The sequence below is a fragment of the Panthera onca genome, chromosome D2, assembly GCF_046562875.1.
Source record: "Panthera onca isolate mPanOnc1 chromosome D2, mPanOnc1 haplotype 2, whole genome shotgun sequence".
Classification (NCBI taxonomy): Eukaryota; Metazoa; Chordata; class Mammalia; order Carnivora; family Felidae; genus Panthera; species Panthera onca.
The window spans coordinates 81,490,129-81,508,163 of record NC_138349.1 but is presented as its reverse complement, the minus strand read 5'-3'; the positions used below and the strand labels follow the sequence as shown (position 1 = coordinate 81,508,163).

Sequence of the window (18,035 nt, the reverse complement as noted above, 5' to 3'; positions counted from 1 at the left end):
AGATTCCCAACCTCCAAGCTTTATGCAAACATTATTAGAGAATATCTTTTGAATTACTATGAACATTTATGAGAGTCCAAAATGTTGATTGGAAGCAATATCTAACTGCATTCTAAGCAAGACTAGGCTGGCTTGCATATATATATATATATATATATATATATATATATATATATACATACATACATACACACACACATTTTGGAGAGAGAGCACAAGCAAACAGGGGAGAGGGGAAGAGGGAGAAAGAATCTTAGGCAGGCTCCATGCCTAGCACAGAGCCCGACATGGGGCTTGATCCCACGAACCTGGGATCATGACCTGAGCCAAAATCAAGAGTCAGCCGCTCAACCAACGGAGCCACCCAGGCACCCCAAGACTAGGGTTCGAATAATGTTCTATTTTATATTTCCACAACATAAGAAGAACTAAGAAGAAGTTAATGGCTGCCTCTGAATCTTGGTCTTATTCTGATAAAAATTGTTTTCAAATATTGTAACAGCATTGTATCATATTTGAGTGTTATTTTAAATTAGCATATGGTAAAATTGTGCGTAAGTGCATGGGTGTATAGGTCTTAGAATTTTGATACAATAGATTCATATAACCACCACCGCAATCAAGACACGTAACAATTCCATTATCTTACAAAACTACTTTGTGTGACTGTTTGTAATTACTTCCTCAACCCCTGGCACCCACAGATCTGTTCTCCATCCCTGGAGTTTTGTCTTTGTGAGAATGAGACGTCAATTAAGTCACGCAGTGTGTAACCTTTTGAGACTGGCTTCTTTTATTCGGCATTCCTTTGAGATGCACCCAAGATGTTGCATACGTCGGTAATTCGTTTTTATCGCTGAGTAGTATTCCGTGGTCGTACAGTTTGTTCATTCAGTCATTGAAGGACACTTAGGTTGTTTCTAGTTTTTGGTAATTATGACCGGAGCTTTTATAAACATTTGTGTGTAGGTGTTTGTGTGAGCAGAAGTTTTTGTTCCCTTAGAATAGATACTGAGGAGTGGAATTGCTACGTCACATGATAAAAGTATTTTTAGCTTTATGAGGAGCTGCCCAACTCTTTCCACAATGGCTGTACCCTTTTACATTTCCTTGAGAATGTGCGAGCATTCCGTTTCTTCTGCATTCTCACCAGAACTTGACAGTATCGGTATTTTTTTAAGTATTCTAATAGGTATCGAATTGTGGTTTTAATAGGCATTTCCTCTAATGGCTAATGATATTCACATCTTTTCGTGAGCTTATTTGCCATGCATTAATCTACTTTGGCAAAACACCTGTTCAGGTCTTTGGTTTATTTTACAATTGGGTTGGTTGTGTTCTTACTGTTGAGCTTGGAGGATTCTTTACGTGTTCTGGATCCAAGGCCTTTGTCAGTATGTGATTTGCAAATGTTTTCTTCTAGTCTTTTTATGCTCTTGCTAGTGTCTTTTGTAAGGTTTTAAATTTGGATCGAGTCCAAGTTATCAGTTTTTTTCATTTATGGATCATGTGTTTGGTATCATGTGTAAGAACTCTTTGCCATACCTAGGTCATAAAGACTTTCTCTAAAGATTTCTTCGGCAAGCTTTATATTTTACATTTAAATCTATGATACATTTTGAGTTCATTCTTGTATAAAGTGTGAATTTGGGGTCGAGGTTCATTTTTAAGTGTATGAATGTCTAACACCTTTTGTTGGAAAGACTATCCTTTGGACCTTTGTCAAAAATCACTTGGCCGTATTTGTGAGGATCTCTTTCTGGGTTGTCTGTTCTGTCCCCCTGATCTATGTGGCTCCCCCTCCACTGTCACCACCCTGTCTTGGGTAATCTAGCTTTATGGCATAACTTAAAAAATCAGGTAGTGTGATTTCTTCAACATTATTCTTTTTCAAACTTATTTTGCCTTTTCTATTTCTTTTGAATTTCCTTGTTAATTTTAGAATCAGCTTGCCTGTATCTACTAAAATCCTCCTGGGATATTTAATAGAATTGAGTTAAATCTGTACATGGGCTTAGGGAGCTGAGTTTTTTCGTCCCTGAACATGATATGTCTTCCTGTTTATTTAGGTCTTTTTTAAAAATTTCTTTTATTAGTGTTTTGTAGTTTTTAGCCTACAGATCCTGTTTATGTTTTGTTAAATTTATTCTTAAGTATTTAAATAATTTAGGAGCCATACTAATGATTTAAAAAAAAATCAATTTTGGTTGTTCATCCGCTGGTATGCAGATAAGATTATTTTTGTGTTTTACCTTATGTCCTGTGACCTTAACTTTACTCAGTTCAAGGGGGAGGTTTCTTTGGTCACTTCTTTTGGTTTCAATTATGTCATCTGCAAATAGGGACATTTTCGTTTCTCCCTTTTCAATGCTTATGCCTTTTATCTCTTATTCTGGCCTTATTATACTGGCTAGGAGTTCTAGTAGAGCATTAAATAGCGATGGTGAGAGGGGACATCTTTGTCTTGTTCCTGATCTGAAGGGGAAAGCGGTCAGTTTTTCATCGCTAAGTATGATATTAGTTGTTAGCTTTTTGTACATGAACTTTAATGAGGTTGAGGGAGCCCCCTTCTTTCTTAGTTAGCTGACTTTTTTATTTTATCTTGAATGGATATTGAATTTTTTCAAGTGCTATTTCTTTATCAGCTGACATGATTATGTAGCTTTTCTTCTTTAGTCTACTAATAAAGTAGATTACATTGATTTTTTTAAAATACTGAAGCAGCCTTGACTTTTCAGGATAAGCTCTGCTTGGTTGTGGTAGTGTATAATTAAAAAAATACTTAGGTGTTCAATTTGTTAAGGTTTTCCCTGATTTTTTATATCAATGTTTATAAGAGATATTAACCTATAGTTTTTGTTTGTTTTTGTTTTGTTTGTTGTTTCGTTTTTTTTTATCAACTTTGTTTGGCTTTCATATCTGGGTAATGTCAATTTTATAAACATGACTTGGGAAGCGTTCCCTCCTCTTCTGTTTTTGGAATAGTTTGTGTTAAAGTGGTAGTTCATCTTTATATGTTTAGTAGAATTCTACAGTGTAACTGTCTAGGTCTGGAAAATTATTTTGGAAGGTTTTTAAAAAATGTATAGTTACAGGATTCTTTAGGTTGTCTATTTTCTCTCTGATGAATTTTAGTAGTTTGCTCTCAAGAACTTGTTAATTCTACCTAGGTCATATTTATGTGTTTAGAGTTGCTTTTTGCATTCCCTTGTTATATCAGGTTCTGTAGTGATATCCTCTTTTTGACTCCTGATATTGGTCATTTGTATTTGTTCTTTGTTCAGATTTATAAATTTCACTTATCTTAAGGGATCAGTTTTTCATTACTTTTCTCTATTAATTTTTTTTCAATTTCATTTATTTCTGCCCCTAGCTTTTTTATTTCCTTCCTTCTGCTTGTCTTAGGTTTATTTTGCTCTTTTTTGGCTTTTGTTTTTGTTTGTTTGTTTGTGTTTTTAAGATCAGTAATTTGACACCTTCCTTCTTTTTTAAATCTAAGCATTTAATGCTGTAAATTTCCCTCTTGCACTGCTTTAGCTGAAGCCTACAAATTTTGACATGTTGTGTTTTCATTTTTATTCAGTTCAAAATATTTTTACCTTTCTCTTTTGACTTCTCTTTGACCATAAGTTATTTACAAGGGTGTCGTTTATACATGTTAGATTTTCTTTTCATTTTTCCTGTTATTTAATCCTAATTTAAATCCATTATGATTGGAGAGCATAATTGGTGTGATTACAATTCTTTCACATATTTTTTGGGCTGGTGTTATGATCCAGGATATTGTCAGTCTTGGCGAACATTCCACATACATTTGAAATGATCTGCTATTGTTGGGTGGAGTAATCTGTAAATATCTGTTGAATCTAGTTGGGTTGGTGGTGTTGTTCGGTTCTTCTATATCCTTGCCAACTTTGTTTACTAGTTCTGTCCATTGCTGAGAGAGGAGCGTTGAAATCTCCAAATGTAATTGTAGTTGTGTCTGTTTCTCCTTTCGGTTCTTTTAGTTTTTGATTCATGCATTTGGTAATGCTCCAACTTTTGATAATTTTGGTTTATTTCTGCTCTTTAGTCTACTTTGATGTTAATATAGCTGCTCCACTTTGTTTTGATTCGTGCTCATATAGCATATATTCTTCCATCCTTTTATTTTTAACCTTTTATTTTAACCTTTTATTTTATTTGAATTCAGATGTTCTTTGTATCCATTCTGCCACTTTGTGTGTTTTAATTGTCATATTTAAGACCATTTCCAGTTAATGCAATTCTTGATATATTTGGCTCTTTGATATATTTGTTTTTTGTTGGTTTCCTTTTTTGAATTTTCCCCCTCATTTCTCTGTTTTCTCTTTCCTGCCTTATTTTGGGACATAGAATTTTTGTTAGTATTCTCTTTTATCTATTGTGTTTTTCACTATATATCTTTGTAAAAAAAAAAAAAAAGCCCTAATGGTTGCTCTTGGGATTAAAATATAAATGTTTGATTTTCCGCAATCTATGTGGAATCAATATATGTTACCATTCATTTCAAGTGGAATGTGGAAGTCTTACCATTATTTCACTTAGATCTCTTTACGCTCTATTTTACAATTGTCTTATGTATTGCATTTACGTAGGTTGAAAGTTCAATAAGACACTTTTGCTTTCAAACATGAACTGTATTTTAAGGAACTCAAGAGAAGAATAGCCTATTATGTTTACCTAGATATTTACGATTTCTGTTGTTCCTCATCCATTCCCAATGTTCCTGGTTTCCTCATGGTATAATTTCCCTTCTAAGAACTTCCGTTAGCAGTTCTTTAGAACAGGTCTGGTGGCAATGAATTCTCTTTGTTTTCCTTCCCTGAGAATGTGTTTGTTTCAACTTCATTTATGAAGAATATTTTTCCTGGATTTTGAACTCTGGGTTGAAGGGTTGGTTTTTATTTTTCCAGCACTTTAAGCTGTTCCATTTTATGCTACCCTCCATAGTTTCTGATGAGAAACGTACAATCATTGAGTTGTTGCCTTGCAAATAATGCCTCTTTTTTTTTTTTCTGCCTGCTTCCATGATTCTTTTTGTTTGTCTTCAATTATCAGCAGTTTGATTATACTATGTTTGGGCATGCATTTCTTTGGGTTTATCATGTTCAGAGTTCACTGAGCTTCTTGACTCTGTATGTTTCTGTTTTTTACAAAATTCAGAAAATTTTTAATTATCTTTTCCAATATGTCTTAACTGCATTGTATTCTTTCTATTCCTCTTCTAGATCTCCAGTAACGTAAATATTAGATCTTTCAGTTTTGTTACATTGGTCCCTGATGCACTGTTCATTTTTTTCCCATTATTTTTCTCTTCATCGTTCAAATTGAATAATTTCTGTTGAGTTATCTTCAAATTCTCTGATGCTTTCCTGTGTCATCTCTGTTCTGTGATTGAGTCCATCTACGGAGTTTATTTTGGTTATTGTATTTTTCAGTTATAAAATTCAGTTCTGTTGTTTATATCTTCAGTGTTTGTATTCAAGGGTATTTCCTCTCCTTTTTTAAAAATGTTTATTTATTTATTTTTTTGGGGGGGGGGAGCAGAGAGAGAGGGTAAGAGAATCCCAAGTAGGTTGTGTGCTATCTGGGGCTCAATCTCACAAACTGTGAGATCATGACCTGAGCTGAAATAAAGAGTCAGAGAATCAACCAACTGAACCACCTAGTGCCCCTCCCCTTACTCCTTGGTACACTTTTATAATAACTGCTTTACAGCCTTGGTTATCTAATCCCAACATCTACATCATGTCCGCATTGTCCCCTGTTACTGTCTTTTCACATGTGAGTTGAGATTTTCCTGGTTCTGTGTATGCTGAATAATTTTGAATTGTATTGCAGACATTTAGAAGATTTTTTTTTATTTAAAAATTTTTCTTTTAATTTTTTTTTTTTTTTTTTTTTTTTTTTTTGAGAGAGAGACAGAGCATGAGCAGGGAATGGACACAGAGAGGGAGACACAGAATCTGAAGCAGGATCCAGGCGCTGAGCTGTCAGCACAGGGCCTGACATGGGGCTTAAACCCATGAACTGCGAGATCATGACCTGAGCTGAAGCCGGACACTTAACTGACTGAACCACCCAGGCGCCCCAAGAATATTATAAGACTCTTGGGGGTGCCTGGATGGCTCAGTTGGTTAAGCATCTGACTTTGGCTCAGGTCATGATCTCACAGTTCATGGCTTCGATCCCTGTGTTGGGCTCTCTGCTGACAGCTGGGAGCCTGGAGCCTACTTTGGATTCTGTGTCTCCTTCTCCCCCTGTCCCTACCCTGCTCACACTCTGTCTGTCTCTCTTTCTCTCTCTCTCTCTCTCTCTCTCAAAAATAAATAAACATTAAAAAAAATTGAAAAAAACATTAGAATATCATAAGTCTCTAGGTTTTGTTTAAATCCTGTGCAGGATATTAATATTTTTGTTCTAGCAGGCAATAGAGGTGGTTGGGTTCAGGCTACAAATTCTAACCACTATTTTGTAGTTTCCATGTCAATTCTGTTTTCAAAGCATTTGCAGTGCTATTTGGATCTGTCTTCCGTGTGTGCCACAATCTGGGACACGTGTGGTGGTCTGTCCTTCAGTTCAGTCCCAGAGTCTTCGCTGTGCTGTCTAGGTCTGTTCTATCCTTGTGTAGCCTGAGGGGGAGCCTAAGAGTCTCTAATCAGCTTTACCTGTTAACTTTCCTGAGTTTCTCCTTCTCCATAATCTCTGGTACTTGCCGGCTCCCTGGACTTCCTCTTTGAGTCCTATATCCAGAAAGCTAGTGCTTTAGCTTTGCTGTTGCACAGCCTACTTCCTGGGATAGGCCCGTGTCTGGGGCCAAGCAATGGAGGGACAGAGAGGAAGCACCGACTATGATTTGTACCTCCTCCTGGGACCACAGCTTCTCTGTAGAAGAAGGTTTCCCTCCCTCAGAGATGGTGGTGCCTGTGGGCCCCCACTGCCATTGGAGGCATTGCTACTGCTGGGGTGGCAGGATTTCCCGGGGCCGGGGCACTAGAGAACAGAGGAAAGAACAAAAGATGGCAGGCTTCCCTGAGACTCTCTGAGCCTTAGGAAATGCTTTCCTGGTCCTTGAGCCAGAACAGAACTGAAGGGCTTCTTCAGGGCCCTGGTGCCCATCCTGAGTTTTAGGCTGCTTTACATCTAGGCCAGGGGGTTCTAGCAGGGGAAAAACAAAACAGAAAACATTCACTGCTGATTCAGTGGTGCTTCGAATTCTGGTCTTCTTTCCCAGTTCACCTGCTTCTATTTATGGACTCCTCAAATGGCTGTTCTATGTGTTCCATCAGGTTTTATAGCAGCATTCAGTGAGAAAGGGTAGAATGCACTTACTCCATTGTACTTAGAGCTGGAATGATATATTTTATTTGCTGTCATGGACTGAATGTTCATGTCTCTCTAGAATTCATATGTTGAAGCCCTAACCCCCAATATGATGGTAGTTGGAGAGAGGGCCTTTCGGAGGTAATTGGGGTTAGATGAGGCCATGGAGATTGAGCCCTTCTGATGGGATTAGTGTCCTTATAGAAAGGGCCACCAGCGTGTACTTGTTGTCATGCTCTCTCTCCCTCCCACCCTCCGTGCCCTGTGAGGTCACAGAGAGAAGGTGGCCATCTCCGGGCCAGGACGGGCACCCTCTCCAGGAATTCAGTTGGCCACCACCTTGATACTGGATTTCACAGCCTTCAGAGCTATAAGAAAATAAATTTCTGTTGTGTAAGCCATCCAGCCTAAGGTAGTTTGTTGTGGCCATCCAAGCTAATTGAAGACATTTGCCAAAATACTCATGAAAAAAATTCATGGCGCTCCACCTTGATTGTGTCACTCTCCCCAACTCGTAGCCTTTCCGTGTAGTTCTGCATAGTTCCACCGAACATGTTTTCCCCAAGGTTTGCTAACAATTTATATTTAGCTGAATTTCCAGAGGAAACGATTCCCCAAAACTAGACTGGTAGCTTTAGTGCTTTTTATTGTTTAGTTATAATACCTCAAATATATTTTCTGGTATGTCAGCATTTTGAATTAATTTACTGCTTGATTGTTTGGGTCCTAGTCCCCTTGACTAAGTTTGCTTCAGATTTCACTGTAAATAATCTCAAGGCTAAGTGACCTACGTCCTGCATGGACCAATTCTTTTTATTATTTATTTCATGCCTTGTAGAAGCTTATTTCAAAGAGCATGTGGTTAGAAGGCCACAGTCCCCGCTTCTCCCCCACACAGCACGGTAAAACACAGGACACGAGAGTAGGTGCCGGATAAACCGTACTTGAGTGGGGAGCAGAAAGGAACCACGGGACCCTTCTCTGCTCACTTAACAGAAGCCATCTCAGGTGTTCCCTTTTCCTTTTCCCTTTGCCGCAGTCTTCTACCTCCGTGAACTTGTGCTAATCGGTAGAGCTGGCTTTGAAGAGCTGCTGATCGTTGAGGATCGTTGAGGGTAAAGCCTTTCCCTCATCCAGCTTGCGTCTCTTCCTGGGGGGCTTGCCCCGCCCCCGCTCCTACTCCACCTGTCCATACCGTCCTGCGGGTCAGGGCCAGCGCCCAGCTTTGACTCTGGCCCCGCTGGCCAGAAGGCCTGGCTTGACTCGCCTGGGGCTCCCTTGAAAATAAAAGCCCATGACTTATTCTAGGATAAGAACACTTGTTTCCCCCTCCCACACTAGAGTTTTGTCAAAGCGTTACATTATTCCAGAGTTAATACGTAGGATTTGCGAAACTGAACCCCAGTTGTGACTTGGCCACTTCCATCTTAGACAACATCAAAAGAGCAGCATTAGAGAAAAATAATCCCACCAGAGCTTGTTTGAAAGAGAAAAGTTAGCCTCTTGGATAGAAGTAGGTGTCCACGTTCCAGGAATTCTGGTTATTTGTGCCGCAGCTGAGAAAAGGTATATTACTGTGTTTGGTTTGTAATTAAAACGGTCTCGTGGGCCTACCCCCCACCTCCCTACCCTCGGGGCACAGGATATTCACTAAGACTGACACTTCCTCTGTTGATGTTCCCTTTGGGAAACAAAAGGTAGAAATGGTGATTAAGGTCTTTCCAGATAATATCCCACACCAAAGTATTGACAGAAAAGGTTTGCATAACATGACATGATAACGTAATGTGATGTATGAATATTATTACCTAAGGGTTATATTATACCCAGCCGATAAGTTATGGTTATATTATACCCAGCCGATAAGTTATATTCGTATGGTTATGTGTATATTTGTAAAAGTGCGTAGCCTTTCAGTCGTTGACTTTATACATACTTAACCGAGTGTCTGTCTGGTATGGAAAAAACTGTGCAGGGCATTGTGAGAAGTACAGAGGTTTACACAAGATGGGGTTTTTTTGTTCGTTTTCTAGCCTTCAAGAAAGTTCAGTGCAGAGTGGGAGTAGCATCACTGAAGTGACGACCGCGACGTAGTTAGGAGTTGTCAGGATTTAAACTAGAGAGTGTGGATGAGGTTTTGACTCTGAATGTTACTGTACCTTCTGAGGGCTGTGCATCGCATCGGGCAGGTTCTCGGGAAGCCCCTGGGGGGTTTGTTGCTTGCCCAGTTGGGCTGGGATTAGCATCCTTCTAGTTTGTAGGAGACGTTATCCAGGAAGCCATCTAGTCCGTGGGGGAGGTGGCATCTCCTGAGTCTTGCTGCCACAGAGAACTTTGAATGGGTGGAAAAAGGAGTTTGTGAGCATTCTTGCTATGTCACAATGTTGGACATGTGACTTAAGAGAAGCATGTGACAGGTCAGTGTGATTGGACCATTTGATTACCAAGTCCAGACTCTAGAGTGACTCAGTGGCCAGTGCTGCTTTTTTAAACTGTTAACTGAAACATTGGTATGACAGAAGATCTATGAATGAAAGACCTAAATTCCTTTTAAACGTACTATTTATTGGGACATCCTGAACGATTGGGGGAATCCTTATTCCCATATCATCTCCCATCTTGCACTTGTTGATAATTGTTCGACATTCATTCGGCATTTACTGGAAGCTTCCAGATGGCGGACAGCGTGCAAGGTGTCTGAGATGGCAGAAGGAAAATACAGAGGAACAGGCTGTATCTCCTCACTCGGTAATAACAACAGCTAAGAGTGAATGCTCATTTAGTGTTTACCACGTGTCAGGCTTGTTCGGAGAGATACATTTCTCTTCCCTTAATCCTTATAACAGCCGTATGAATCAGTACTATTATTGTCCCCACTATACGGTGGATGACACTGGCAAACAGAGAGATTGAGTAACTTGCCAAGTAATAGCCTTGCAAGGAATTTATGGTCTGAGTATGCATAGTTGAGTACCTCCCTTTTTAGGGTAAGGCAGCGATGAATGGGGTATAGGGAAGCAAAAGGTGACTCAGGTAGAGTGTTTGCTGAAAACTGACACCCAGAGTATCTGACTCAAGAAATTCTTCAGTCTGTGATCCGAAGAGAATTATGGAATGATAGGAAATAATTGAGCACGGCAAAATGCTGGAAATATTTACCGGCAGTGGCAATCCAGTTTAATTTTATGTCCAGGACCACAGCCCTACATCTTCCTTTCAATATACATTATCAGGGTTAATGTATATAGTCAATCCAATAACATTGTTTTCTCCCCTCTCTCTGCTTTGGTAGGGGTACCTGTATGAAGGCTGCTTCGCTCTGGAGGTTTGGACCTGTGTGGGCATGTCTGGTAAAATGATAGGATGGATCTGCTGGGAGAGGACTTGCAGAATACCGGGGACCTTAGCGAGAAAATTCCTGAAGGTGGAAGACTGTAGAAATGGTAATAAGGCCTCAGCTGTTATAAGAGAAGGGTGACTTCAGTACTTGTGGTAAAGAGGCAGGATAGGTAGGGTCAAGTGGTAAGAAATACGGGAGATATATTTGTGTAGATCACTTAACAGTAGTATGTAATCAGTAAATACTCATTATTATTTGTATTATAGTACTCACCCCAGGCTGTCCCTATAAAAACACATATGCAGAGACCTAAGAGAAAAAGTGTGAAGATGCCAGAAGTCTTCATCAGACCATATAGATGTCCTTTAATGACCTTATAGATTGCTAAATGTTACCAACAAATGTTAATAATGATAAGTGGTGGTAGATCATATCATTATTGCTCTTATCTCCATTTTTTGTTGTCATTAATTTTATATTGTGGTCAGTTGGAAAACAGGACTTAATTTTGAAAATATTCAAATATTTAAGTAGATTTTTCTTTCTTTTATCAGTTTTTATTTTATTTTAAATTTTATTTTTTATTTTTTAAAATTTACATCCAAATTAGCATATCGTGTAACAATGATTTCAGGAGTAGATTCCTTAGTGCCCCTTACCCATTTAGCCCATTTCCCCGTCCCACAACCCCTCCAGTAACCCTCAGTTTGTTCTCCATATTTATGAGTCTCTTCTGTTTTGTCCCCCTCCCTGTGTTTATATTACTTTTGTTTCCCTTCCCTTATGTTCATCTGTTTTGTCTCTTAAAGTCCTCATAGCAGTGAAGTCATATGATTTTTGTCTTTCTCTGACTAATTTCGCTTAGCATATTACCCTCCAGTTCCATCCATGTAGTTGCATTAAGTAGATTTTTCTAAGCAGAAAGAGGCACGACATTCACGCAAATAGGCAAGGAACTTAACTGTCGTTGGTGGGCATTATGGATTTTGCATTCTTACAGAAGCCAACTCGTGAACTGTGATTTTATTATCACAGAAATTAATTTCTTGCCAGGAGTCACTTTCTGCTTTTCTCAGCATTTGATATATGCAAGATCATTATTTCCTGTATCCACCCTAAATAGCTTACTTCTTTCCAGGCAAGTAGAGATTTCAGAAAGACGATGGGGAAATTCTTTTCCTTCTGATTGGTTCTTTGGCCCTTTTCATACCCCTCCTCCACTCCCTGCAGGGGGTGGTCATTAAAATGCCTCAGACAACTGTGGAGCCTTCAGGATGGTAACTGCGATATGATCATGTTACACACCCATTCAAAGTTCTCTGCTCCAGGGTCAAGGTTTGGATGATGTCACACAGCCTGTGGATCTCCTGCCTCCTGGACTGGTTTCTCTGTTGTGAGGAGGATAGGAAATGAGAGAAAGATGAACCCACTGTAAGTCTGAGGATGACATTTAACTACAGTCTGGTAAATTTTGAGATATTCCCATGTTGATAAATTAATCTAGTCCTTCTAACCTGGTATGTAACACCCTGTTGCATGAAAATATCACATTTTACTTGAACATATTGATGGACGTTTAGGTTCTGACTTTTTGCTCTTTCAGATACTTGGGCGCACATCCCTATGTATGTGTTTGTATGACCTATACGAACGTTCCTGTAGGATGGGGGTCTTTAAACTTGCTAGCTTACCCCGCAACTTGGAAAAACTTTGCCTCCTTATACATTTAGAATTGGAATTAAACTTTTTACCGGGACTTCAACATTAGACATTTCTGAATGTTGTCAACAAATGTTAGTAATAAAAACTGGTGGTAGATAATATCATTATTGCTCTTATTCCTGTTTTTTGTCGTCAGTAATTTTATATTGTGGTCAGTTGGAAAATCGGATTTAATTTTGAAACTATTCATATATTTACATAGATTTTTCTAAACAGAAGGAGACGACATAACTTTCAGTAGTTGCGAAGGAATTAATTTCCTTGTGATGTAAACATTAGCATTTAAAAGTAGGATTCTTCAGTGTACCCAGTTGAGTGTAAATACTCCAGTTGAGTGATTTGATACTCACTATTATCCATCAAATATTAACAGTATGAACAAGGTCTCTTACAGTGGGAAATTTTACATCACTTCTTTTTCTTTCTGCGCTTGAATTTTCTTTCTACTGCTAAAATTCTACAGATTTTTATCTGAATGTATTACACATTATATGTGAATGTTTTTTATTGGTCACTTAACCATATTTCCCTACAACACAATGTATATATAAATTTTAAATTAAATTACATTAACTTTCCTTGACCATAATACTTCTAATGGTTAAGGTTTTTTCTGAATCATCATTATTTTTAGTTCATATTTGACCAATGAAGTGCTTTTATTTTATTTTATTTTATTTTTTTAAATTTACATCCAAATTAGTTAGCATAGAGTGCAACAATGATTTCAGTTATAGATTCCTTAATGCCTCTTACCCATTTAGCCCATCCTCCCTCCCACAGTCCCTCTAGTAACCCTCTGTTTGTTCTCCATATTTAAGAGTCTTTTATGTTTTGTCCCCCTCCCTACAATAAAGTGCTTTTAAAGGTTAATAATTATTAAACATAAGTTAACAGAGCTTTAAAAATTGATTTTTTCCTTCTTCTGATTAATTAATTAACTAATTAATTAATTGATGTATTTATTTTTCTGAGGCCAAAGTTTACCATTTCATCTCCTGAGAAGATTCTAAATATGCCTATTTGTGCAATGCTCTTATTTACATTTGTTTATTTATGTATTTATTTATTTAGTTAGTTTCAAGTGTTTATTTAACTTCTAGTTAGTTATATTGGTTTCCGGAGTAGAATATTGTGCAATATTGGTTTCAGGAGTAGAGCCCAGTGATTCATCACTTACATATGACACCCACTGCTCATCACAAGTGCCCTCCTTAATGCCACTCACCCATCTGGCCCATCCCCCACTAAGAAATTCATTTGTAGATCATGAATGAATTTTACTTATTTCTAGAAGGAGACAGGGTCAGCATCAGTTTATCCCCAGGTTTTGCTTTTCATATTGTAAACACTGAGGAATATTGTTCACATAAATAAGTAGATGGCCATTGGAATAAATTGTGTAGGTGACGTTGCTCATTTATTTGAAAGCTTTCCAAATTATATGCCACACATCACTTAGTGGTCTTATTTTTAACGATTTATCAGTGAACACTTTGCACGGGTCTTCTGTCAGTTCACTAGGAAACAGGTAATGTTAGGCTAACATTCAAAAGTGTTTGTTTGTTAGTCGGTAAACTCATTCAGCTTCTCAACGTTAATATCATTGTTTCAGGTTATCTCTAGCTCCTTTCAGGTTTTTGCCTTTGGGGCAATATATCGTTTAGCATTCACATGGAGACCGGTATCCCTTTCTGTTTTAAAGTGGAGAAAGGGCCTCTATGAAGGGGAGGTAGGGACTAGGAACCACGGGGGCCACCTAACTACACTGGTTCTCAGGTAGTTCAGCTGTAGGCCGAGCGTACATGGAAGATAAAGGTCTGGAATTACCCGCTGAAAACTGGCTGCGGGCCTCCGTTCTCTAGTTTGAAGCTCCTACTCCAAGGTTGATACCCAGCACCGGAATTGCTATCTCTTAAGCTGTGTGGCCGGTTCATCGAACCCACGTCGCTGAGGACATGGCTCTGCCTCCCAAGGATTCAGGAGAAGTCCCCTCTGAAGGTCCCCATATGTGAGTCAAAGGAGTTTTCTAACTTTAGGAAAATCCCATGGTCATTGGATTCAAACAGCTGGTGGCCGACGAGTGGTACGCACCAGAATTCGATGAGACTCTTCATCCGTTTCTATGATTTGCTTTGTGACACCCTATTTTTATTCATAACTTTCTTTCTTTTAAAGGGCGTCCTTAGTCTACATCAACTGAGGTGGGACAAAAACAGCACTGTACTTGGTTTGCGCTCTGTGCCCTGAAGCAGAAATGCCTTTAATTGTTCATTGCAAAATAAACAGATGTCTAGTGGAGAAGGTTGTTAAAAATATTTTGTGCATTTTGGGAGAACTGGAGGTCAGGATGGCTTGACCTAGCATCTCACAGCAAACCCAAGTCAAGTAAGCCACCAAGGTAACATAGCCTATTCTTAGGGCAAAATTTTCTGGTTGGCTAATTTCTGGATATTATTAAAAGGACAGTACATTTTGAAAATAGAATGATGGCCATCCTCAGGCAGGAGAATTCTACTTTAAAAACAGAAGATTTAATGTGCCAGATTCACATCATAAGGAAAGGCTGCCCAGTTAATAGGACAAATGCCTCCACATTGTAAAATAAACAGGATTTGAAATGCAGACAGTCTTATTTTGCAGTTACAAGTTATTTTAAAAATCTTTATAAAGACCTAATAATAAAAGAATAAAACGTTTAACAGCAAGCCCACAAGAACGCATTAGTCATAAGGTACATCTTAATTAAGGCCTCTCTTCTACTTAGTTCAACAGGTGGCCTAGGAAGGGGGTGGTCCCATGAGCTCTAGCAGCCAGGGGCCCGGGACCTCACTCTGGGAGACACCCAGGGCAAAGGTACTACATCCAGGAAAGAACTTTCACATAAGACTTCAGTCTCAGAGCTAAGTAAATAAGGATCTGTTTGTTTGTTTGTTTTCTTCTTAGACCTTTTTCTTATGAACTCCCTTTTCCTCTAGAGTTTCCTGAAATGTAAAACCTGTACATCTTCTAAAAAATGCAACATATTTAAGTACAATTAATTAGCAAAAAATCTACCAAAGAAAACTGTTTATCTGTTGTTTTTAGAAAAGATAAAATTTCCCTTCTAGGTTAGGTCTGACAACATTAGGTGTTTCTATGGTATTCTTTCTGAAGTTGCTACAAGATAGAAAAATCTAAATCACAATGAGAGTACCTTTCGAACTTCTTAATCCTAAAACGCGTTAACAAGAAGACTGTGAGGCATAGGATCTAGAACTGCTATATTTTGTCACGAAGTGGAACCAGGGAAATTAGTGCCCCCCGCCATTGGGCTGCTAGGTTAGGTGGAAAAGATGAAATTAAGGGTACTGTCTGTATTCCTGTGGCTGAAAATCCAAAGGCATGAGGCAGAAGTATCATGTGCCGTGGGAGGTACGGCCCTTGGAGCCGTGTGGGCCCTGGCAGCACGGCAGACGTCACCTTCCCACCTGTCTCCTGGCCGTGCCAGTGTATTAATCAGGGGAACGTGGAAATGTACAGGTACCTTGAAATGTACAAGGAAAATGGGAATACGAGGGAGGAGAATGGCAAGAAAGAGGGCAGGGCAAGGAGGGGGGAAGGATGGGAGGAAGAGGGTGACTTGGTCCATTTGGGCTGTGGTAACTGAATACCGCGTCCTGGGTGGCTTCTCAGCAGTGGAAGTTTACTTCTCACAGATTGGGAAGCTGAACGTCCGCGATGAGGCTGCCTGCAGGGTCAGGTTCAGTCTGGTGTGGGCGTGCTTCCTGATTCATGGGGGGCTGTCTTCCACCGGGAACCTCACCTGGGTGGCGGAAGGGGAGGGCGCTCTGGCAGGCCTCTTTCCTAAGGGCACTGATCCCATTGGTGAGGGCTCCCCTCCTTCGGACCCAGTCACCTCCCAAAGGCCTACCTGCTAATACCATGACCTTGGGTTAGTTTCAACCCAAGGTTTTGGGGAGGACACAGACATTCAGTGCATCGTAGTGTGGGAAAACTGAGGCTGTCCACAAAGGATCAGCACCTTTCCCAGCCTTCTCCATGTACGTGTGTTTGTACAAGAGGAAGGGGTGCCACTCTTGATCTCTTGGTTGTGGGTTACAGTATTGGGTGCAGAGATCACTTAAAAAAATTTTTTTTAAAGAGGAAAAAATGGGAAGTGTAAAAGAAAAAAAGGCACTTATCTGGGGAAGGGTATTTAGTGGGTCACTAGGAATTCATAACCACGTGAACGTGTTAGTTGAATAAACGTCTTCGTATTGCTCCTTCTTCTCATGTCCCTTTTGTGTGGTCTCAGCAGGGTATATTTTATTATTTTGAGGTTTCGGTCTTGGGGGAAAGTTCAGAACTAACAGGCATAAATATTCGTGGAAGAGAGGCAAGCAGAGACGCAGTACTCTCTTACTTTCCTGCCAGGAACCAGCTGACCTTTCTCTGGCGCAAAGTGGCCTGGTGAGATCCAGAATTAAACTTTCTCTCTACAATGACCTGTTCAGACGGCAAATAGATCCATCATCTGGTTCTGGGCCCTGCGGAAGACACCCCACCCCCACCCCCCCACCCCGCCCACGACTGCGCGGTGCGCCATTTACACCGACTCCGGCCCTTCAGCAGGTGGCGCTGTTCGCTCTATTCCGGCCGCTTGGCGTTCCCTTCCTTTCTAGAGCAAGGTCCCCTTCCTTTTTTTCAGTCCATATGTAACGGCTGCCTCTTTTACATCGTCGCTTGGGAGGTACTCTCCCAGTGATCTTAGCACTGAGGAGGAGAAGCAAATTAGCAACATGGAACAACTCACGTTTTCATGTTTGATCTTTAAAGCCCTCATCTCCTGATCTGATTAATTGCCCCACTTAAGGGCAAGCGAGTGAGCCTCAGAAATCGTATTGTTCACTCATCCCTGTCTTCCCCTATCCTCCACCCTACTTCTCGTCCCTCCTTAGGCAGCCTTCCCTTCTCTTCATTCACCCCTGCCCAAGGCTTCAAAATACTATTCAAAGTATCTCTAAACCAAATTTCTCTCTAATTAACTTCTTTAGGTGTTTATAAGAGTGAAGTTCTCTTCCCATCCTTAATCACGGATGGGGTAGCAGGAATTTTCCCAGGCTGCCATCCCGCGTCCCTCATTGAGTAGCTATGTAATCTGGGCCTAAAAACCCCTTGTAAAATGGGATTGGTGGACCAAGAGACTTTGAGGCGTCTTCCAGCTCTCATACTCTGGGATTATAAAGCGGTTTGCCACTGCCTTAAATAATAGTTGTACTGTGATACCAGATGATTGTTTCTGATATTTTCTTTGAGCAGGAAAAGTTAAGTAGCACAAAGAGTCAGTGGAGGCAGTTGATCTAGGGAGAGAGGGTATTTGGGGTAAGATGTAACACGTCTACCACACTAGACAACACTCATGACAGATATTCTCATGTATTTCTGTGGTGCAGCAGATACCAAATAGGCGTTTAGGCATAAATTCTAGAACTTTCTTAGTGTGCTTATTTATTTAAAAATGGAAATCAGAATTGAGCTGTCTCCCTGGTTTATTTGATATTCTTCTGACAATAGGCATTTGTTGTATTGTTAGACTTCATTCTGTTGGATGAGATCACTTTTTTACCTTATGAAAACACTAAATGAT

General features: G+C 39.7%; 2 protein-coding genes across 20 annotated transcripts in view; one reads left to right on the top strand and one right to left on the bottom strand.

The window, feature by feature from the left end:
- The window catches only part of ATAD1 (ATPase family AAA domain containing 1), a 74,144-nt gene extending 64,517 nt beyond the window's left edge, over positions 1–9,627 (bottom strand). Inside the window, exon 1 of the mRNA XM_078434131.2 lies at positions 9,504–9,627. Coding sequence (XP_078290257.1) covers positions 9,504–9,526 — 23 coding nt within the window. The 5' untranslated portion in view covers positions 9,527–9,627. The remainder of the gene's footprint in view (positions 1–9,503) is intronic.
- Positions 1–18,035, top strand: part of LOC132685549 (uncharacterized) — a 34,280-nt gene that overhangs the window by 10,899 nt on the left and 5,346 nt on the right. For 11 of the 19 annotated variants that reach the window (XR_014135399.1, XR_014135404.1, XR_014135403.1 and 8 more), the window contains one exon: positions 10,637–14,807. Coding sequence is in view for 2 of the 19 variants with exons in the window: in XM_078434136.2 (XP_078290262.1) it covers positions 10,637–10,787; positions 12,013–12,029 (168 nt within the window). In the remaining 17 variants the exon portion in view is untranslated. Of the gene's footprint in view, positions 1–5,612; positions 8,460–9,671; positions 10,093–10,636; positions 14,808–18,035 lie in introns of those variants that run through there. The other 8 variants (XR_014135392.1, XR_013550420.2, XR_014135397.1 and 5 more) reach the window with 8 other exon arrangements.